The 23101-nt window shown below is 41.8% G+C and overlaps 1 protein-coding gene across 8 annotated transcripts in view; it reads right to left on the reverse strand.

Annotated features, from left to right (window-relative positions):
- Nucleotides 1-23101, reverse strand: part of MNAT1 (MNAT1 component of CDK activating kinase) — a 115545-nt gene that overhangs the window by 32979 nt on the left and 59465 nt on the right. For 5 of the 8 annotated variants that reach the window (XR_006180084.1, XM_042876756.1, XM_042876872.1 and 2 more), the window contains exon 7: nucleotides 2930-3051. The exons of the other annotated variants lie outside the window; for them this stretch is intronic. Coding sequence is in view for 4 of the 5 variants with exons in the window: in XM_042876756.1 (XP_042732690.1) it covers nucleotides 2930-3051 (122 nt within the window). In the remaining variant the exon portion in view is untranslated. The remainder of the gene's footprint in view (nucleotides 1-2929; nucleotides 3052-23101) is intronic. 8 annotated transcript variants of the gene reach the window in all.

Raw genomic sequence — 23101 nt, forward strand, 5'->3', positions numbered from 1 at the left:
GAGGTCCCTTCCAACCCTGGCCATTCTGTGAACTTCATGGGCAAGTCTTCTCTGCTTATTCCTTCCAACTCACGCTACACACATGAAGTGTTCTCTGCCACCAAGATCAAATCATCTCCATCTGGCCACAGCACGTTCAGATGCATTCATGGAAACATCACAGGACTTCCTTGCAGCAGCCCCACCACTAAGGAGTCAAGGGCATCTCTGAGGAAGTTTCTTTCACTTCCTCTGCCTAAAGGCTAAATGCTGTCTACAAGTTAGTGTAAAACATATTGCTCCTAGAATGTCGTGTATTTCAGGATTCTTGCTTATATTTTGTTCTTTCAAAAAAGTCTTCTTTTATGAAAAAATGATTTGGAAGGCGGACAGGACACAAAATCCTATACTTACTACCAATCCTCTGTATGGGAAAAGAAAAAAAATGTTTCTTCATTATTGTCAAACCACCAATAAAACAGCAAAAAAATATGCATCATATGGATGTTAATGCTTTCCTACAGTAAATAAAATTAAAGAAATTTACAGTCTTAAGAGAAATTACAAACAGATTTCTAAAAGCCATTTGGAACATAATTTTGTTATTTGCAAAACAAGTGAAGTCCAAACAGAAGAGCAGAGAGACGATGCAGAATCAAGGTTATTGGACTGTACAAAGTTGGTGGGGATTATTGGATTTTTTGTTAGTCTAAAGAGCAAATAACGAGTCAACTTAAAACACTATATTATTTTTAGTTAGAAAAGGTCCCTAGCAAGTGTTCTGAATGATCTCTTAAGGATTCACTCTTTTTCCAGTTTTGCTAGAAATCTCCCTGCCAGCTGCTTCCTTCATTACAGCAGCTTACTAAGAAAGAAAAAGCAACACTTATTCTGACAACTGAAGTCAGTCTTGCAGAATGTAAAAGGTTAAGATTGGAATATTTAAAACACTCATTCTGCTGGGTGTTCTGAAGATAAATTAAAACAAAGTCACTAATTATGTTAACAGAAGTGAACTCAAAGCCTCCAGATTGGCAGCATCTTTGCAATAATTTCAGCTCCAGAAACTCAGATGACAACAGCCTGCATGTTTGAGGGAACTATTTAGCAGCAGAAAATGGCCAAACTTTAATCTGCAAGATTGTTAACAGGAACAACAAATGTTGCTGTACTTTATGAATAACAACAGCACAAACTGAGCAAACACTCACAAATTTGGAAGGACTGTGGAAAATTGCTTTCTTTCTCACAGAAAGATGATGAAAATGGGCCAAAGATGAAGGAGTAAAAACTGTAAATACTTTTAAACTGAACCTGAGTTTATATGAGTCCAAATTCAGAGGAAAATAGAAATCTTCAGCAGGGATGGATAACATAATGCCCAGCAATTCTGCCTCACTGAGGCAGCTGCAAACAGCTGCCTGAAGAAAAAAAACCAAACAACAAAAACCTGGGATCAAAGCACACTAGTTAAGCATTCACCATCAACAGGAAATGCACATGAGTTCATATAAACACAGAAATAAAAATACATAAATGAACAGCCTTGCATGGTTTAAGGTATTTCAGACACCCAAAGGTACAGGGTTAGACATTTCGATGGGATGGATGTGGACAGCAGTGCTCCTGCTGGACCTGGATGCCAGCAATCACCTGACAGGGCACGAGCACAGAGACAGAGAACCCTCATGGTACAAGTAAGTTTTTTTCCCCCTCAACATTTCCATTTGTGATAAGGCTTGGGGCTGAGAGGGCCCCAAGGCTCCCATCACCCTGGAGGTCCCTCACAGCTGTGCTCCATCCAAACAGGTGGTGAAGGTTGAATCTGGCTCTGCCCAAGTTTAAACTGCTAATTAATACTTGGTCTCGGAAGCTTGGGAACAGATAATAAATATTACAGGCACCATAAGGATAGAAACAATAAAAACGGAGACAACCTCAATTCCAGACAGCCTTGAATTTTCTACATCATCATTACTTTGCAGATTTGTTTTAAAAAGTCAATCTATATCATTTCCTGGGTGAGATGAAATTCTGTCTGTGCCACTGAACTAGTCAGAATTCCTGTTTGGATTTCAGTGCTCTCTGAATCTGCATACTGAAGTGTCTCAGCTTTATTCAGTCCTTTCTGGCTTCAGTTTTCCCATAAGCATGAAGGTAAATAACTAATTTTTATTTTTTAAATGCTTTCTTGCCTTGCTGAGCTCACATTCACTCTGCCTCATCATTTTCCAGCAGCTCCAAGTGCTTGTGACCTTGGAAGTCAGAACAACCAGTTTGGGGATGCTCCCTATCTTCGCAGTGACACATTTTCAGGTGGTATTTCAGCTACAAACACTTCTTCAGAGGGCAGACACGTCACTTTTGGCCTTCCCAGCCTCCATTACCCAGGCACAGCATGCTCCCAAACTCACTTCCAAACATGGCTGCACACCACAGTGCTGCCAAGCTGCTGGACCAGCCCTGCTTTATACTTTTTGACATAGTTAAGCTCTGTGCTTCATTTCTCACAAACGCAGTTTGACTGTAGACAGCAGTCGACAAGTAAATCTACCCCTTTTCCATGGCAAAAGGCCCAACTTTAATATTTTTACTGGCTTACAGCTGGGTAAATTAAGCCCCAGAATTTTATTTATTTCTTTTTTAATACCGTGCAACTGAAAATGAACAGCTACTTCACTGCGACTGCCAAGGACAACCTTAAAAACACTAATGCAATCCAGTCCAGCTCTCAATAGATCTATAAAGGCTTGAAGACCAAAAATTTTAGCTTATCCACCCAAACAAAATGTTGGTTGGTTGGGCAGGAAGTCTAATATTTCATTAAGATCCTTTACATACATATATATATTATATAAGTAAAAATACCTACATGCTGGGAAAGTAAAGATAGTAGCCATCTCAGCTTTAATGCTGTGAAATGGGAATGAAAATCTGCAGTGTTACTTACCCAAGTCTTCCCAAACTTTCAAGATCTGGAACTGGTGGTCCATATGTCTCCACTTGCAGAGGCTGGTACTCATACAAAGTTTCCTCCAGCTTCTGAATAGGAGCTAACGAAATATGCTGACCCTGATTTAAAAAAATAAACAAATAAATAAAAGCAGAGATAAATAAATGTCTACAAAGTGGGTCAAAGTCTTGTTTACATTTATTAAATGCATTGCAAGAACAAGCATACAGCATTAAGCTGGTCTGGACAAAGACCATCCCCAGTAAAGACACACTGTCTACCACGTCACTGATTTCTTCAAGATTTAAACTTTTTATTGTCATCTACAGTTTGGAACTCATGTTTCACTATTTGTAGCTATTTGGATAAGATAGGAAGGAAAGGATAAAGTTTTACTGCAGGCAAACTTACTGTTAGAGAGAGCAGCTGCCTCCAGTGTCACTAGTAAAATTACCAGTAGGTAAAAAAATTCCATTTTTCAGAAGTAATATCAAACAAATGGCTCTGAGCAAGCCTATTAGATTCTGTAATCAATGAGTTCTTGAAAGCCTTAATTAGAAAGGGAAGCCTCTTTCATTTCTCTCCGCAGACTTTGTAAGCTACAATATATAACGGCTCTCCAGATAAGACTTTTATGGTACAATACAATTAATTCATTCAGCAAATTCCCATTTGTTTCATAACTAAAAATACAGAAACACACAAGCATAAAATTTTAATTCCACATGGTACTTTTGCAAGCCCTTCAGACCACTGAGAAACTGCTAGACTTTCCTTCCCCTGCTCTCCAAGCCCCTATCACTCCAAGCTCTCACAAAACAGGAGACTTGTGGCTGCAAAGGAGGGGTCAGGAGGATATGAGATAGAGCCAAAGTTAACAGATGTTGCTGCGTGACATTCTACACTGATTTGTTGATCTTTCACACAGTTTCAATTTTCTACTATATTCTATGGTGCTCACAAAAATTAGCAGCGGCAGCAAAAAGACAGAGCACTGTGAACTCCCCCAAAATAGCCCGGCTTCCCCTACAGAAACTGACCTTCACATCTGCAAAATGCAGGAATTTAGGAAAGTAGCAGTATTGTTCGTGTAGACATTTTGTCTGCAATGGGAGATCGGAAACTTCCCATGGTGTAACGCCACGTTTAACCCAGGCTCCCACTGGCGATCCCTCACTGAGCTTCAGTTCCCTGGGGTTCCTCAAGATGCATCTACTGCCTCAACTGGGAACTCAGCATTCCTCATGTGGGCCACTGGGTTAAAATTAACTAAGCAGGAAAAACAACAAAAAAGGTAGTAGAAAGGGAAAGCTGCTAATTAAATTTGTGGTTGGGGGCAACGACCTTCCTGAGATGTCCAGTCATGGATCCAGGCTGAACTCTACAGGTCAAGATTTCCATTGACAAGGCTTTGTGCTTGTGATGGAAACAGTAGCTGTGGCCTTTCTGTACTGCTCAGCAAGGCAGGAGGAGCTCCTGGTAGTGCTGTGCCAGTGTTGGAAACAAAACGTTATGGAGAAAGTTCTCAAGTCAGCCATGAGTCACTGCAACGTGCAGTCACAGCACATTCATTTCTGTGCCACAAGATATGGCCACCGCATCAGAACCAGGCAAACACACGTTTTAAAAAGCAGGAAGAGAAAGGTTAAAAATTTCATTTCAATATTCCTACATGCTTTGTTCTGTTGTTTTTGGTTTTTTTTTGAGATACAAATGCATGCAGGGTCTCTTTTTACATTGCTAGAAGTTTCCAATCCATTCCAGTTCATGAAAATAATACACTCTGTAACTATGCTGATGTGGGCAGATAACATCCATTGTAAGAAACCAATGCTTGAATGAGACATTCCGATTTAACAATCACTGCATCTCCAACCGAAGTGAATGGGAAATACATATCAACAACATTTCACATGTGTACACCCTCATCTGGTGAGTGAAAAGTCTCACTCTTTCCAAATCCTGAGGAATTTTGTTCCAGCCAGAGAAAAGAAAATTCAGTTTCAGGCAAAGATCAAAACCTTGATAAATATTTTTGGAAATTACTTGTGTGTGGAAAAAGGGAGCAGCTCAGATTGCAGGAGCCACATCTCTGGAGGGCATCACCAGAACAGCTGCTCGCAGAGTTGCCATTGGTGCATTCCTAACACTTTTTTAATGAGAGCAACTCCTGCTGACATTGGCCAAGAGGCACAGGAAGGCTCCTGACAAACAGACCGGGCTCATCACAAGTCCCTTTCCACACCATTCATATTGCTGCAGATGTCCATCTCTGTCTGGGAAATCTTGGTAGGACAGGATGAAAGTATTTCATCCGTCTTCCTCTGTGGGATTCCCGATGTGCCAGAGGTTGCAAGGGATCACAATGGCTATTTGCTCTCACAGCAGTCAGCTGTTCAGCACAGGTGAGCTGCATCTGGACACTGAGAGGTCAGCGTGCCAACTGCATGGCAGGCACTGGTCTAAACATTAGGGGAAAGACACAGAGCCGCAACAGGATCCTTCAGTGAGATGCATACTGCAAAAACACCACACCAAGTTGTCCCAGAGAGCAAGGCTGCATACAAACACCATCCATCCTTGGGCTGCCAGCATGTTCCTCTATGGCACCCAAGGGCTACAACTGGCAGCTTAGGCAAAGCTCCTTTTGAACGGCATCCAATCCAGACTTACAGATTTCAGACATCCCGTCAGTGAGTTGCTCCAATAGGCAATTACTTTCACCATTAAACACAGGCAGCTCATTTCTGGTTTATCAAGCACAGTCTCAAAGTGCCCTTATTCTCCTTGGACTTCCTCATTCCCATCCCAGGCCAAGGTGTGAATGTTAGGAAGCATCGTGTGCTTTGGCATGGCAAAGTGACTGCGTCCTTTTGGACCTGGCCTGCACATTTACCCCAAGGAGAACGTGCAGCTGTGTGACAGAGCTCATTTGTTTTCCTTTCCCAAAAATCACAACTTTAGCTGATGGGCTTTGGCAACATGGATTAAATTCCACTTAGCAACGGGAAAAATACACAACTGCCTGTTGCAACTGCCCTATAGCTGCTTGGCCTTCAGGTATAGGTTTTTTTCTTACAAACTGGATTTTCCTCTTGACTTGGGAATTGGCTTGAGGGAAGGACAAGAGTCACAAAATGTATTTCCCAGCTGAATCTTAGCCAAACTCCACAAGCACATCAGCTCTGTAGGTATTTTGGATGTACAGCAGCTCAGGGCGGGCTGTTTCCTGCTTGTGCAGCCCCACACAATTACATGGGGGTCCCAACACTGAGCACTGCACACGTCTGAGCAGAGGGGCTGCAATGGAAGGCAGTGAAAGTTTACCAATAAAAAACATCGCCCTTTATCTTTGCACTGATGTTGGGCTAAGATGCATTTACAGTAAATGTTGCTGAAGTTAAAAGGTTCAGTGTGACCAATTCAGGCAGCTGAAATCCTTCTGACCAGCAGCATCCCCTTTTTGTGTCTCTGTCCCATGCCATTGCACAAATGATTGCTATACTGTCATGCAACTTCAGACATCACAAGACACAGTAACTATTACTTAGGACTTAGATGGCACTTTTACAGATCCATAAACCATCTCACATCTATGAGGTAAGATTCATAAATTTCCTGTATTCGACTAGACGGCCAGACCTACCTCTTTCCAGCATCAGCAGACATTTATTAGCATGCTAAAACCAAAATAAAGGCACTAGGTTCAAGATTCTGCCTTTGCATTACTTTCTCCTGACAAACCTAAGACTGACGTTGTGGTCATGGGTAACTATTTCTAATTCCCTTTGGATGCTGTAATGTTTGTGTAAAGGAAACTGACAGCATCCAAATGGAGACAGAGAAGGCTTCCAAGAACACAGACAACAGATTTTCCTACCTCTTCTCCCTCCCACCCTCTATCTTCATGGCATAGAAGTCTTTCTCTGCAATTATTCTAGGCACTAGAGCTGCCTATTACATCTTGGAATGCATGGAACCTCAAAAAACAAAAACAAAAACCAACCACCACCACCAAACACTGCTCATTAGAACTAATCCATCTGCTTATCCATATAACCTTCTGAAGAAGATTGCACTGAAATGGATTTGTGAGCAACTGACTTCCATTTGTGTACAGTATGGTTTTAGTTTGAACGAATAGGACTGAGTTGTGAGGGGTGTGTCAGATAATGTTTTTGTGCTACAAATAAAAAGGATTGATTTTTTTTTGTTGCTCTGAGAGCTCTAATTTTAAACAGTAATTTTTTTAAAATAGGAGTCTTTTTTTTTTTTTTTTTTTTTTGTTTGTTTCAGACTATGGTGCAACATGGCTCTAAGAAAAAACAAAAGAAACACCAATTCACAGATTATATACATGGATGCAAAGAGCTGCCCTTGGAGTGGCAAGAAGCTTATCTCAAACAAAAACAGTAAAACCAAACAATGCTCTTCTAGGAAACATCACAGCCCACTTCAGTCTAGTAGAGCATTAGAGTTTGTACAGGGAGGCTTGGCAAATGCCAGGTATGTCAGCATTTGCCTGCTTGCAGAAAGAGGTTCTTTTAGCACATCAAGTCCAGAAATTGCAGCTCAAGGTGCAGCATTCCCACTTCTTCCCATCCTCTCGTCTCTCACTTTCCCTGGTGCCAGAACTATACTGCCTTCCTGCACCTCCCTCCTTCTGCAGCAAAAGGAAAAACAAGCAGCAGCCTTCTCAGAAATCTGAAGTGCCAAAGAGGAGGAGAAAGCAGAATGACAACACCAAGAACGCACTAGTAGAGGAAAGAGAAGAAACAGTTATGCCACAAAAACATCCCCAGGCAAGAGACAGAAGCCAGAGATTGGGGTCATTAAAACTAGTCTGGGCAATGCATGCTCCTGTACTAGAGGTGGCTGGATGAGATGGCGTGGCAAGTCTTTCTGCTTTTTACATTTCCCTCTGCTTAGGAACGCCCCCAGGGCTGCTATCAGCACACTGACAGAACGCTCCAGATAACAGAACCAGCAGTATTTACGTGCTGAGTCTCATTGGCTCAACTCACAGCAGTGCTGCGTTTGGGTGCGACTCTCTGCCCATTGCATTGCACACAGATCTCACAGCAAGCGGGGACGGAGCTGCACAGCACGGGGTGCCAGCACACGACTGCTGCAGCTCGACCGTACGCAGCGCTGCAGAACTCAGCTCAAACTCCTCTTGCTGCACTGCACTTGAGCCTGTCATTATCCAAATGCTTGCAAGGAATGGTACAACAATACTTTAAATTCCTGCCATTTTTCAGTGTGAGCAATCTTAGAAAACTACTTCGCTTTTAAACTTGTGACAGATTCTGCTTTTCTGTACGTATTTTCACGTTAATAGAATTTCCTTCAGAACAACATTAATGCGAATGTCCCAAGCAGTGCAGTCAGAGCCAAGAGCTGGGTTTTCAGTTTCCACCCTCCCCACTTTATTGACAAATCCATGTCAGCAATGCTAATGTGGCTTTCTGATTCTGATTAACTACCTTGTTTGACTACAGTAATACTCAGGAAAAGGAGAATGAAACTGATAGATTTGGAGGGCTCAGTTAATATTATTTTAACCTTTACCCTCCCTGTCTTCCACAGCTTTTTTAAATAAACAAGAAAAATGTCAAACTAAAATGCATAATTCCATTCCCTAGCCTAGAATTCCTACACCAGTGAGGTTTCTCCGAGCACTCAAATATCTGAAACCAACTGTTCTTTCTTCTGCTTTTGAAAACCAACAATAAATTCAATTTCTTTACACAATTGTGAGAAGTGCTAAGGGGATACCCCAGTAGCTAAGCAGAAAGAGAACAAATGATCTGACACAGAAACCATCAAAATCCATGCAATTTTTGCTACTGATCTCAAAATGAAGAATGCGACCATGTGTGGTAGGACAAAGATAAAGGACCCACACCCCACTTTCCTCGGGGGCCAATGATTTCAGATGCCTCTTACCAATACAACTAGATGTAGACTTTTTTTTTCCCCCCCCCCACGGTAATTTAATTTTGAATGCCAAAATGGATTTAAAAGCTGTGCTTTCTTTACGAATGGCAAGAACACAGCAAGAGATCATCAGCACAGAAGAAGCTGCTACCAAAGGCAATCACATATGTGGTCAGTTACATGAAAACCTGTATCTGGGAACTTAACCACATAGTTGCATGTGCTCAGCTATACTTGCCTCCAAGCTTCTCCTTACAACTTTCTGACATAAATAATTACTTGACCAGACTTATCTTTAAGCTCCTGCCAAAAAGCCACATTTCTCTAATCTCTTGGAAGAAAGTCTACGTCCATTGCATAAGCTGAAATATAATTCTGGTTCAGTGCCAGAATCAGGATTTAGTGACTACTCTTCACAGAAAAGTCTTCTGCCCCTTTTTCCATTCGTGGATGACACTGTGTGCCACCAGCATCTCACAGCAAGCTGTCAAGCACAGCCATGACCCAGGGGACAGGCTGGATGTTTGTGGGACCGAGTCATGCACTCGTTTTCAGCAGCGACTCCACAGCTCTGGCAAGCTTTCCTCAAAATCTCTCAGCGCTCAAAGGACAGCACTGTACACAAGACAGCACCGTTTCTGGAAAGAGAGCATTAAAACACAATGACATTTTCATGCAACTTGTGAGCCCACAGGTCAGCACCCTGGTTTTCAGGGCTCATTTCTCAATCTCGCTCAGCGTTGTTCCCAACCTGGTCTCAGCTCCATCTAGTGCAACACATCATGCTTATCATGGCACACCAGCATCTTCTTTCCATAGCCCAGAGGCAAGCTTTGCGGAGGGTGACTTGGCGTCAATGTTCTGTGCAGTTTGCTCTGCTGTTTCCCAGTGTGCTATGTCAGTATTGCAGTGTGAAGCAGAATTGAGCAAACTTTTGTTATATTTCTACCATTAGACTTCTGGAGCCTCAGTCATTTTGATTTGGCTCTCAACTGAGCAAACGTTCTGCAGTAGCCAGTCTAATTACAGGATTATGGGCCTTAATATAATACGGCTTTAAATACTCACATTAAGGGCCTAATTTTTCAAGGGATGTGAAATAGAAATCAGTTTGACCAATGCCACTCTGTGCATCACAACACGTAAATTTCAGAGAACAGGCACACCATGGGGATCAGAGCACAGCAATAGCTGCACATCACTCACCAGCCAGCAACAATTGCTTGAGCCTGAGTGCGGCTGAACCTGCTGCTGCTCCTGGGGGGTTGCAGTGAAGTTGAGTGTTAGGCTGATATGATGCCTCAATTATGCAAGAAAATAATTTAGCACTGTAACTCTGTGAATTCCTGGAGAACAATGGAACTTGTAAAACATAGCTGCTTTATTGGTGAACATGACAGCAGACCATGAGCAGCCAAATATCATTGTACCCGTCGCCTGTTCCTTCCTGGGACCCTCTGCAGCAGTTTCCTCAACCACAAATATCCCCAGCTACACAATTTCATTCTTAAGGAATGCAGGGTCTGAAGGATGGTTTTTAAAGAAACACTGCTTAGAGTAACACAACTGAACAGAAAGCTGACCTCAGTCTGGAGAAGATGAGAAATTCCATGTGTGAAAATCTGAGACATATTCCCTATTTCGCTGAGCGTACAGCCTAGCCACAGATAAAGGTTGATAAAGATGCAGAGCACCATAACCAGAATGGCTTGTGTCTGACTGATAAAGAAATAAAGTGAGATTCCTCGAATAGCTAGATTTTAAGGAGGGACTGCTAGAAGTTGATAACTCTCTGGCAAAAGTAAGCATGCAAGTTTTTATAGCAATGGGAACAAAGAAAGGAATGAAATATGAAAGGACAATAAAGGCAGATGGGAAGCAAGAAAAGAATAGGAAAAAGAGGAGAAGAGAAAGTCTGAATGAGCAATCAGCAAAGAGGAGGCACTCAGAACAACCTCAGCCCAAAAGCAGAAAAATGAAGACAGCATCCCCAGGCATTAGCATTACATGAGCCATCTTCAAAATATTTATGCTCTGCATTTACTATAAATTTTAAATGAAAACTGAAACCTCTTAGCAACATATTTACAAATTACCGCTTTTAGAACAGAGTGGGAAGGAGTTTATTTCCAGCCTTTTTTCTTACTTGCATGCAGAAAGCACTGCAAATATAGTACACAGTTCATGCACCACTCTGTAAACACACATTTAATTTTATTAACAAATTAAATGAAACACTGGGGCAGAAGCAACTTTTTCATAAATACTCACAAAATTCACTCTTTGGTCCTTTCTGAGAGGTTTATTTTCTGTCTCTGTTTTAATTGCGTGTAGCAAAGTGACACCTGCACCTGAATTACAGAGAAGTAACAGCTTTCCAAGTGGTTTATACTTCCCGTGGCACCCGAATCTCTTTGCACAGGATCCCCAGAACTTCCCAGGACCAGCAGCTCCATTTTCAAGCTCTGGCTGCTTCTAGGAGCGCTGCATGAAGAGTCCCTCTGTGTACTCAGATACGGACACAGCCCTGCATGTGGTTCCAGGGGCTGCAGCTTTGTGGCTCCGTGAAGCACAACAACCAGAAACATCTAAAGCATCCCTAGAACAAGCAAAAAGGAACGGCTCCTGCTGTGAAAAATCTACAAGCTCACTCAGAGGAAAAGAGAAGCAGGCAGCAGAACAGCAACATCGTCACACGCTTATTTCACTTAGCCCTAGAAAAAGCCTATTTATCTATTTAAAAACATCAGGAGATGGCTCATCTGTTTTATCTCGTTCACTGGCTCCTTTGTGAGTCCCTTAGTTAGAACACTTGTATTCGAATTTATTTAAAAAAAAAAACAACAACCAAGTGTTGCCACAGATTCTGAAAGAGGAGACTGCTGTGAAAGCAACTGCAGCACAAACATCACATTTCCAGCGAGTTACAGAGGTTGCATGGGTATTTCCTGCTACAGGCTCATAACAAGACAGTTCTGCCTTAAAAACAACACTTCCATTGTAGGAAGAGTGATAAGCTCTGAAATAAGCACTGGATGAACCGACACCAGCAGGATGCCCTAAAATTCAGAGGGAAATCACTCAGATGCAGCACACCAAAGATGGGGGCTTTCACTGCACTCATATGCCGTGGTTCCTTCTTTCTTCACAGGGAAGCACCACAAACTAGCTGTACTCCAAAACAAGGGCAGCTCCGAGAACAAATATTAAAGCATTTGTTAATCAAAGGACTAAACATATGAAAGAAAAAAGGAAAGCTTTCCTGTGTGTTATTTCCATCAGGAAAATAGGCACTGAGCTCTCCACACACGATGCAAATGTCCAACTCTGGCTCGGGGCAGCTGCTGTTCTGAGAAACAAACCAAAATGAGCTGATCATTTGAATTCCCTTAAAACTCAAAATACTGAGCCAAATAAAGCAAAGCAGAGCTTACTGCATGGTTTAAAAAGCCACGTCTAACATCTCTGTGCATTTAAAAATTATAATTTTACCTGTAGGAGAGAAAAAAAATTCAAGCTCCTTTTCTCCTCCACTCTGAACTACTAAGTCCGAATCCCTACATAAGAAGTAATAAAAATAGTTTGGTTTCTGGTAGCAATAACAAAAATGTGGGCAAGATTAATTCTTACACTTTTATGGCAAACAATCTAAAGCAGATGTTTGAGAATAAAAGCGAGATGTCAAAGTAGTTAATAGGAGCATTTCAAAACCAAACAACAAAACAACTTGCAGCTTTACGTGCTTATATAAAACTCTAAATCACCTCAGCCAGCTTCCACCCTTAGCCCTTCTCTATTCTATGGAGCTTCACAGCTACCAAAAATGTTACATTCATGTCAAACACACTACAGGTCCATGTCTCCCAAAGGAAGATATCAGGATAGAAGCGAGCTTTGCTGATTAGAGATCAACTGCTGAATCAGGTCCTTTGTGGTTTGAAATAAAGTGGAATAAAGTTCCCGACTTGAAGAGACAGAATATATTTTAAAGATATCTTTTAAAAGTTCAGCTTCTATTTACACTTCCTCTAGAATACTCCGTTTTAAGACAGAGATCAAGCTTCATGTTGTAAGGTCAGAAATCAACATATGCATTCCTGAGAATCAGACTTCAAATATCCATTTGAAGTTATCCACACTTTCTTGTTTGTGAGTTCAAAGAATTGCCGATCATAAAGCAAACTTGAAGACATTAAATCTTCCAAGTACAAATTTCACAAAAGACGATGCGTGCATGCAGGAGAATTGAGTCCTTCTACATTTAATATGGCAAAAGTTTGTGTAAGGTAACCATAAGCACACCCTTTTCAAATGAAACTAGCTTTTATTGTGAACACGAAAGACACTGTGTTAACTTAAAACACCATTCACTCAGATGTGCCTTCCAAAACGCCTTAAGCAGGATTATATTGATTTAAATAAAGTAAATTAGGCAAGTTTTTGCACTCAAGCTTCCCACTCAAACAGGATTTGCCGAGCCCTTTGAGTTTAATCAGCGGTACAATCACACAGGTACACAAGAGACTGACTAAGCACACACACATGCAATTCTGGACTCACCAGCCAAGCTGATTTTCTGGCCAGCTACGAAGAACTGCCTTCTGAGCTATCAGCCCAAATCTCCATCTACCTGGAAGCCATCCACCCAGCAACACTGGGCTGCTGTGCATCTGCTTTGCTGTTCCACTCCATTACACGAAATACTAACCCTTCCTTACCGGCATGGGGTAACTGATACCGTATCAGTGAAGTTAATGGGAGCAAATCAGAAAGCCTTGAGTACTGTGAATAATGATATTTTGTTGCGTTTCCTTTCCCAAGAACAGGCAGTTGGGGGGGGGGAGAGGGGGAGGGTGGAAGAAGGTATTCTCTACCCTGCCCCAATTTATTTCACTGCAAGCTGCTAAAGAAGCTCTCAGCACATTTATCTTTATACAGAGCGGGATTTTGCTTTTTTATTTAAGTCTCCAAGATCTGCCAAGAAAGGTAATGAAAACTGTATTTTCAACAACAGCTAGCTTTAAAAAAATTTTTTTTAAATCACCACCAGCTTATCTAGCTTTGCCCTAACTCTGGGTATATACCTTTTTCAATCAATAATGAACTGAAAGCCACGTTTTTGCCTTTAGCTTCACATTAATCTAGGGTCCTGTTTAAACCACAATACTGTATCAAGTTTTGCCTCTCCATCTCCTTTTCACAGCCACCACTGTGATGTTGAGACGCCTGTCACTAGGACAGAGCATTGGCACCTGCAGCATCTGAGAGACCTGCAAGGAAAGCAGCTCACCTTAGGAAGTTGTCTAATCCCAGACTCAGCTGCACAGGTGGCTGTGGCAGCCTGCCCTGGGGCGTTAGCAGAAGCTGGGAGTCACAGCAACTGCTTGCTGCTATCCAGACAAGGAAATTCAGACTTTGTTTCATCTTCTGTATCTTAGATTTAAATACACACTAAAAGGCAACTACCCAGTATACTCTTTAAGTCGTACAGCCAGCTAACTCACAGCAAACCAGCAGTTCTGCCATGATAACGCATCACAGAATGTACCTACATTTGCTTCTGTTGGATGTCAGTTTGCTTGTTATTATAATCTATAATGTACTTGGTTGTTTATAGTATACATGTGCATTGCTTATTTAGTCTAAAGAATAACCAAGTCTCAATTGTAGCCACTTGTCATATATGCATATACTCTGATTCACAAGTAATCCAGCACAGTAATTACGCAGTTCTTAACAAATGCTATCAGTGCACATCTTGCAATACCCTATAATGCCCCAATCCTGGGAGCATTTACACACAGGCTTCAGTCAAAAGCATTTCAAGCCAACAAATCTATTTGCTATGAGGAAGTTTCATCAGATGCTTATTTGGGGCTTAGACACAGATGCTAAGTTGAATCAACATACCGAAAATTACTCATTTTAGGCACAGAAGGCAAAAGGAGCAGCCCATGCTGATTGCTTCGCCTGGATGGCGGCCTGCAAGTCCAGTCCAACAAAGGCCAGCAAGCCTAAACGTGACTGCGTAAGCTGAGCCCATCCGTTCCGCTGCAATTACCAATGGCAGGAAACACAATGGCCTAGGAAGCAGGGGCTTGCAGAAACAGGCCCTGAGAGAAGCAGCCTGCATCCTGACAGCGCCAGTCCCCATTCTGCAGCCCCTGGCAGCCCACGGACACTGCTTGAAAGCCAGGCAGCTCACTCAGGCCATGCTGGGCCCACAGAGTGCCGCCGGTCATTGGTAGCCCTCAGGGCTGAGCAAGGATGGAGTAACAGAGCCGAGGGTGAAGCCAGCATGAGGACATGCTTGCTTCATTTCATAGCTTAAGGGTTCTCTGGGTCAGAACCAGGATGATCTGCATCTTATGTGATCAAGATCCTCTTCCAACATCATCATTTTAACACGACTATCGCCATGATCAGGCTGGCTTTTCCACTAAGGCAGACTTGTGGAAGCTTACAGTAAGATGAATATTATGAGAGTATTCAAGTTGCTTGGGCCATTTTTGAAGCAAACACCCACTTCTGAAACTAATTAAAACAGATGCTTAGCCGTGCCACTTTAACTGCAGGTGGGCATCAAGAGAGTAATACAAAGCAAGAGAGATTTTAAGAAGTAGACGGGGCTTCCAAGTACCTCCTTAAGAGCAGTAATTCATTACATAAAACACCTTCATTTTATTATCTGGGCCCCAATTCCATGGCCTACACAAATGGAGAAAACAGTTTCATTAGGGATTATATATAACTGGGGCCATTACTCTGATCAACTGTATCAAGCATCCTTAAGAAGCTAATTTACAGAGACAGTTTCCAAATTTCTCTGATTATGTCTTTAAAACATTCAAAAGAAGACAGTAGACAGTTATAAATCATACAGACACACAGCCGCAGTAATCCATGCTATTTTAAGAAGTAGAAGAAGCGATTCACTGTAAAAGCCATTGAATTAACTGTATTTACTTCAGTGTCTTATTTGAATAAATCGTACCTCAGTGCTGGACAGTACATCTAACATTTGTCTTCATAGTAAAAAAAATAAGAAATCACAAAGTCACCAAATGCAATGCAGACAAATCACAATCCTCTGCAAACTGACATTTGGGGCATCAATATGTAATGCACCTTAATCACATCAAACAACGTGAAAATCTGCCTTCTTTTGCAATCCACATCAGATTCATTTAATTTCTGCATGTACTGAACTGCACAAACGGTCGTTTGATGCAATCAGTTCAGTTCCATTTAAAGAATAACACATCACAGTGCTCTTAAGTCTTTTTGGAAATACCTCTGTTGCCCAGCAGCACAAGGCTTCCACCAGTTGCTGCTCCACATGCTATTGCCAATCAGCTGCATTTGCTGTAGCGCATTCCAAATTTTACTAATTAATCTCTACACTAAGCCACACCAATGGCTGGTTGCCATTTGAAATGATCATCATCTTTTATTTAAAGACATAGTGACCCTATGGTCAATCTCAGACCTTACTTTAAAACAAATTGCTCCCAGTTTCAGGGAACTTGATCCACTGCAATAACAAGTTGGCTTTACTTGATTTTTTTTTTTTTTTAAACTGGACAGAGAAAGCATCCTGATGCAATTGTTAGTAATTTGAGTGTCTGTACTAAGCATACTGAATTATTTCAATGATAATTGGTAAGAATTGAGAAAAACCTTACATTTTCATCTAGGAGTTACAGTCAGCAGAGGTTACGAGATGCAAACTGCTGGAAGAAAAGACCACTCGCTCTTGCAAAACAGGCTTTGAAGCTGTGTTTTAAAGACTCCAGCCTATTGCTACATTTCATATGAGGTTTTAAATATTGATTTCACACAGACCAATCGCTCACACTATTGTTACAGGCTGCTCTCATTCAGCAGTGCATGTGAGCTCTGTGACCTTCACAATGACCTCTACAAAAGCAGTTGTGCATTTTAGTGTGGTGTAAATCCTCACAGACAAGTCGAACCTGTTCTTTTTGGCATCCAGCCCTTCAGATGAATACTCCGCTGAGATTTATTATGAAAGGGGAACGAAGGGGCATTATTGCACAACAGCCATCCCTCTCATACAGAGAGGTTCTATCTTTTACAACTTCTAAAGGCTTTTAAATAAACACATTTTCTTTATTACACTAAATACACACAATAAACGCTAAATTGATCATATTCTCCACATTTTCTACAACTAAAATTCATTGTCATTTACCAAAATGTAGACATGCCCAGAAAAAGCGTGTATGCGAAGGTGTTTTCTCTTGTCATTAATAAATAATATTCATACTTCCTGTTACTGTCCACGAGGGATTGGTGTTTCCTAACACACCATTCAGTTACAACACTGAAGTATTATTCCACATCGTAGCAACACACACTGCCTTAAAAGGGACATTAATTATTTTTGTAATGCCATGAAGTTGCTGCAGGATATTAGACTGTCTCCATAGGAAGCACACTCCTATGGTAAAATGATGAATGACAACATTTGCAGGTTTTTAATTAGATTTCAGACGAGCATCGACAAAGTTATTTTCCATGCTCTCAACTTAATACTTCACAAGCCCAAATGCAAATAAAATAGAAGATTAATTGAATTTCAAAATGTAAATTATAAGTATAAATTACGAAAGGGACAAATTTTATAAATTCAGTGAACCTGCTAGAATAGAACAGTAAGTGTATCATTCACATTATCCACCTCCCTTAGCATTTCCTAATTCATTTTTCAACAAAACACGCTCTGTTAGGGAAGACAGTGAAACCCAAACAAAAACCACCCAAAGCTGCATTGATACTCTATTCCAAAAACTCATGTTCAAACTGGCTTCATCTGACAGCCTCGTGGAATCAACTCCAAGTATTTTGATTGAAACAAACACTTTCTTATCTAAATCTCTGAATTCCCCTAAAAAGTTCCTTTCCCCTGCAGTGGGAACAGCCACGAACAAGTGACAATGCATGCACACATGGCAGTTGTCCTTCTTGTCTCACATTCACTAACCCACAGTCCATCAGGTCTGGCCTTCCTCAAGTCTCCCCTGGTCTTTCCTTAGCTTTCTTCCTCCTCCTGTTCCACCAGCACAATCAAACACAACAATGCACAATTCTGAAGATTTCCCCATACAAGTTAAAAAAAAAAAGTGCCACCATTCCATCTTTCCCTACTGCACTTTCATAGCCTCAGAGCTGCAGCGGTTTTCCTTACATAACATGCTGCAAGAATTTTTACCAACTAAATTTGCTTTCCCTCTGCAGGTCCCCATCTGCCACCTTATCACGGATTTCCAAGCCTGATAATACCACTAAGATGGATTAGAGATAGCCTGAAGATAATAGAAGATAAACCAGCATGATATGCAGTGCTGTATTAAGAATCAAGTATCCTGAGTGCTAATGAAAGGTTTCTTCCTACAGAAGAAATTCCACATTTTGAAAAGCTGCAGAGGTCATGTACTTCCATAAACAACAAAAAAAAAGAGATGAAAATAAATATTCAGCTGTATTTATACTTCATTCTTCACAGAAACAAAAACAAACAAACAAAAGAAGCCCAGTTACAACCATTATTTTACTCAAGGTTTAAGAGCAATCAACAGTTAAATGAGTACAACATCCATCAGGAATGCTTCTTTTGCTTAAAGAGTCACATCTTTGTTTGATTCTGTATCTGAAATTAACCAATCAGATGCAAGTTGTGTTAAAAACAGCATAAAACAGAAGCTGTACGCAACACTATCAGTAAAACTACACTAACGCAACATTACGGATAAAGGTGGTTTTTGTGTTAGTCGGGGCTTTTTTTGTTTTGTTATGTTTTTTATTATTATTATTATTATTATTATTATTATTATTCCAAGCATTTCGATTTCTTGAATGGACTAATCCTGTCTAGGCTCCAGGTTCCACATAAATCAAAATGGGAATTCAAGCTCATGGCATCTCACAAAGAAGTACATCAAGTAAATAAGTGAAAACTGAATGGGTGAAGATGAAGGAGGCAGATAGTTTCCATTGTAATCCCCTATACATCCTCCCATCAGCTCTGAAGCCAAGCCATCTTCCTCTCCCCACGCAATGAATAAAACCCTAATAATGCACTAGTAGGAACAAATGCAAAAGGGAATCCATGGTATGCACGCACAGCTAAGATAGTGCCAACAGACATTAAACACCAGGATATAGATGTTGAAATTCTGTGCCAAGTTCTCTTCTGTCAAGCAGACCACATGATAGCCCTCCAACTTCATCCATATGACAGTGTGCCAGTGCCTGGTGGGAAATCCTTACGATAAAGCTCTTTGGATTATGCTTTTTCTGAACTGCAGTTATGACAGGGCTCAAAACTTGCTCCAAAAGAAAGCAAAGAAAGCGGTGCCGTTCCCAGTATCATTACCATTGGACTTTCACAGAAACTGCTGCCCTTTTGGTAAGGCAGAAGCTTCTTTGAATATTTACTAATGGATTATTCCTCAGACTTCACTTGCATGAGCCCTAAGATCCTACTGCTCTGAGGGCAGCACTACAGCTGGAAAGCTTTATGCATAGTTTTGGATGGAGGTGGCTTTTTTCCGCCCTGCTGGCCGTGTGTGCATGCCCACAGGTAGACAAATACAGGCAGCCCTAAACCCTGGTGCCAAAGAGTGCCTAATGATGGCAAGGATCAGATGCCCGCATCGATCCCGTTTAGATCTGTCAGCAAGTCTACACGGCACAGAGCAAAAGGTCTTGTTTACTTGAGCACTGCTTGTGACAGTCTTACAGGGGATCACGTTTCTGTCATTCTCTGCTTTGGAGAAAAGAGCAGCACTGCCTTTATTCATGCCTCTCTTTCAAGAGATGAAACGAGAATAGTCCTCAGATCTAAAAATACATGGTTCTTCACTCCTGCCCACAGCCTTCGGTTCTGAATTGTTCCTCCCTCCATCTGTCCCTCCTCCAACTGTACCTGCCCTTCCTTGTTCCACTGCAACAGTTCCCTGTGCACAACCTTTCAGTGCACTATCTACCTTGCCAGGATCTTCTTAATGTCCCAGAGTAACACAAGAATCATTACACTGACACAAACCCATCGTTTCACGTTCTACTAATCCTTGCAAATGTTGCAAGTTCCAGTGTCTCGTAATTGAGAGGGATTGTTCCACATGTGCTCTCTGTCCCTCCATTTCCTGTCTGTACCACTACTCACATTTGTCTGAGTGAGTCAAAGCAGGTTTCTTTGTTTCCAAAATATTCTTAATTATCCTACAGTTTTAAAGAGAACCTACATAAAATACAACATTTATACTACGTTAGTGTCTCCTCTGTAAGAGGCTGAGGATGTTTTGCTCTGCCACACATTCTGATGGAATTGTACCACGTCACAGGTTACACCTGGCTCTCCCGCTTCCCCAAAATACAGTTACCTGTGTAGTAGCTATGCTTCGACAAAGTAGAACAATAAACTAAAACAATAACTTCTCCACACTGATATACTTCGTATTTAGGATTTTCTTCTTTTAAAAAGTTAGGAGGAATGAACACAAGCAAAACTTTCAGAGACCAACACGCTCCTGCAGGAAGATGACTTCCCTTTCATTAGCAGCCAATGTTGTCAATAATTCCTTCCAGCAACACCCTGACTGACACACTGAATCCAGACTAGGTATGCACAGGGAAATTTACCTTTTCATGTCCAACACTGATTGCCTAAAACAATATTCCCTTCTCCCACTCTCTGCACCTGAACAAACATTCTTCAGGAAAATTATTATTGAAGTCTTGGTACAGAACATCGTCTCTTTGATCCAAAATATCTTTTACTGCAAATATCCCAGTACAATATGAGAGCATCTTGTATGGCCAACCACTGGAAACTCAGGCCCCCAGTACACCTTTGAAAAACATCTCTGTTTTTAAATCTATTTTTAATTTGTAAATATGCTATTTTTTAAACTTCAGAAGTTGAGTAACTTGTCTGCTGTGTTGCCTTACATGCAAGCATAGATGCAGAAAGAAGTGGCTGCTACACAGCACACCCAGCATGGCCTCAATCAACACGCTGAACACTTCTTCCCTTGTAGGAAATTAAGGTATTAGTAAAGATGGTGCATCTCAAAGATAAAATCAAAACTGAAGATGCTGTGGGGAAAAAGAGGTCTTGCATGTACACCTCTGCCTACAGCCATAATTCCTGTTAGAAAGAGTGGGATGTCATATTCAAAACCATCTAAGTGTGTACACACAATCCTGCTGCCCTCTGAGGTCAGACCTTACACAGGAACTTCTCCAGCCAGATGTGTGACAGAACACTGCCCTGGTTTCAGCTGGGATAATTTTCTTCATAGCACCTAATACTGTGCAATGGTTTGGATCTAGAATGAAAATAGTGGTAATAACAGCAGTCATTGCTGAGCAGTGCCTACTCTAAGTACTCTAAGTCAAAGACTTTTCAGCTTCTCGTGCTGCCCTACCAGCAAGAAGGCTGGGGGTACACAAGGAGTTGGGTGGGACAGAACTAGGACAGCTGGCCCAAAGGAATATCTTGTATCATATGGTGTCATGCCGAGCAGTAAAACTGGGGATGTTGGCCAGGAGAGCTGCCACTGTTTGGAGGTTGGCTGGGCATCAGCCAGCACGTGCTGAGCAATTGCACTGTACATGGCTTGTTTGGGTTTGGTTGTTTTTTGCGGTTTCTTTTGTTCCTCCTTTCTATCTTATCAAACTGTCCTTATCTCAACCCCTGAATTCTCATACACACTTTTTTCCCAGTTCTTTCCGCTATCTCTCTGGAGTGTAGCAATGAGCAACAGTTGCACAATGCTTAGCCGTCTACCAAATAAACCACAACCACCCCCAACCCCCAAATCCTTCCATCACTGAGCTCTCTTAAAATTCCCAATCCCATACAGGAACTCCTCAGCCTTTCCTGCTCCCCCTACTCTTCTCTCATTCCCACCTTTCTGCCAAACTGCCCCAAATTCCCCACCAGAGTGACAAATACACATTTCCCATCTCTTTGTTCTCTCCAAAGCATCTCGTATCAAAATCCCTTCCTCCTCCTCCATCCATCATTTTCTGTCCTGCGCCTCCCCATCCCTAAAATGCCCTGAACCCATGCTCCATCCTGACACCATTGCTACTGTTAGCAGGATTGGATACTGAACTTTCCACCAGGTCTCTTCTGGTGACCATTTCCCACCACAATCACTCCTTTTGTCCTTTAGGTTCTCTTTGCATGACATTTCAACTCTCCACAAATTTCAAAGACAACACAGGGCAAAATTTGTCTGAAGAAGATACAAGTAAAGAAGACACAGGCAAAGAAGAGACCTTCTAACAATGCTGCAAAGGTGAACAGGCTTTACAACACAGGCAGGTAGAGGGTTCGAGCCTCCTCCACTCTGGGCCCAACAAACCCAGGGGCCTCATACATCTTCTCCTCCAAATCTTCCCCATCTTCACAGAATCACAGAATGGCCAGGGTTGGAAGGGATGATGAGGATCAAGGATCATGAAGCTCCAAACCCCTGCCACATGCAAGGCCACCAACCTCCCCATGTAATACCAGCCCAGGCTGCCCAGGGCCCCATCCAACCTGGCCTTGAACACCTCCAGGGATGAACGGGGCATCCACAGCCTCTCTGGGCAGCTGTTCCAGCACCTCACCACTCTCTCTGTAAAGAACTTCCCCCTGACATCCAACCTAAATCTTCCCTCCTTCAACTTAAAACCATTTCCCCTTGTCCTGCTGTTATCTATCCTTTCAAAGAGTTGATTCCCCTCCTGTTTGTAGCCTTCCTCTTCATAGCCCTCCTTTGGAGGCTCTATAACAGCGATAGCTCTCGGTGTTTATAAGAAATGGGAGTAGTCAAGAATAAAACTAATCTGTGAGGTAAGTCTCACACATGCCTAAGAGACAAGTGTCTCCAAGACAGATGCAATCCAGCTGACAGCTGACTCGGAGGAATCCGTGAGCCCATTCCCCAGCTCTGCCATTCCAGGCTGTCAGCCCCCCCTCAGGTAAACAATAGAGAGGATCAAGGAATGACACAAAACTGCTTTGATCAGCAGCAACAGAAGATTAAAAGAAAACCTGTAGTGCTCTCACAAATGCAGGCAAGTGCTAAGAAAATGGGACTATGGCAAGAACAGCTCACATTTCTCTGTGCACGTACACAAATTCAATCTTTTAACGTGACTAAATGCCTCCAAATCTTTCTTTGCTCTTAGTACAGCTCCTTCAAT

This window comes from Lagopus leucura, unplaced genomic scaffold, assembly GCF_019238085.1.
Source record: "Lagopus leucura isolate 7727_CA_CO unplaced genomic scaffold, USGS_WTPT01 Super-Scaffold_1, whole genome shotgun sequence".
Classification (NCBI taxonomy): domain Eukaryota; kingdom Metazoa; phylum Chordata; class Aves; order Galliformes; family Phasianidae; genus Lagopus; species Lagopus leucura.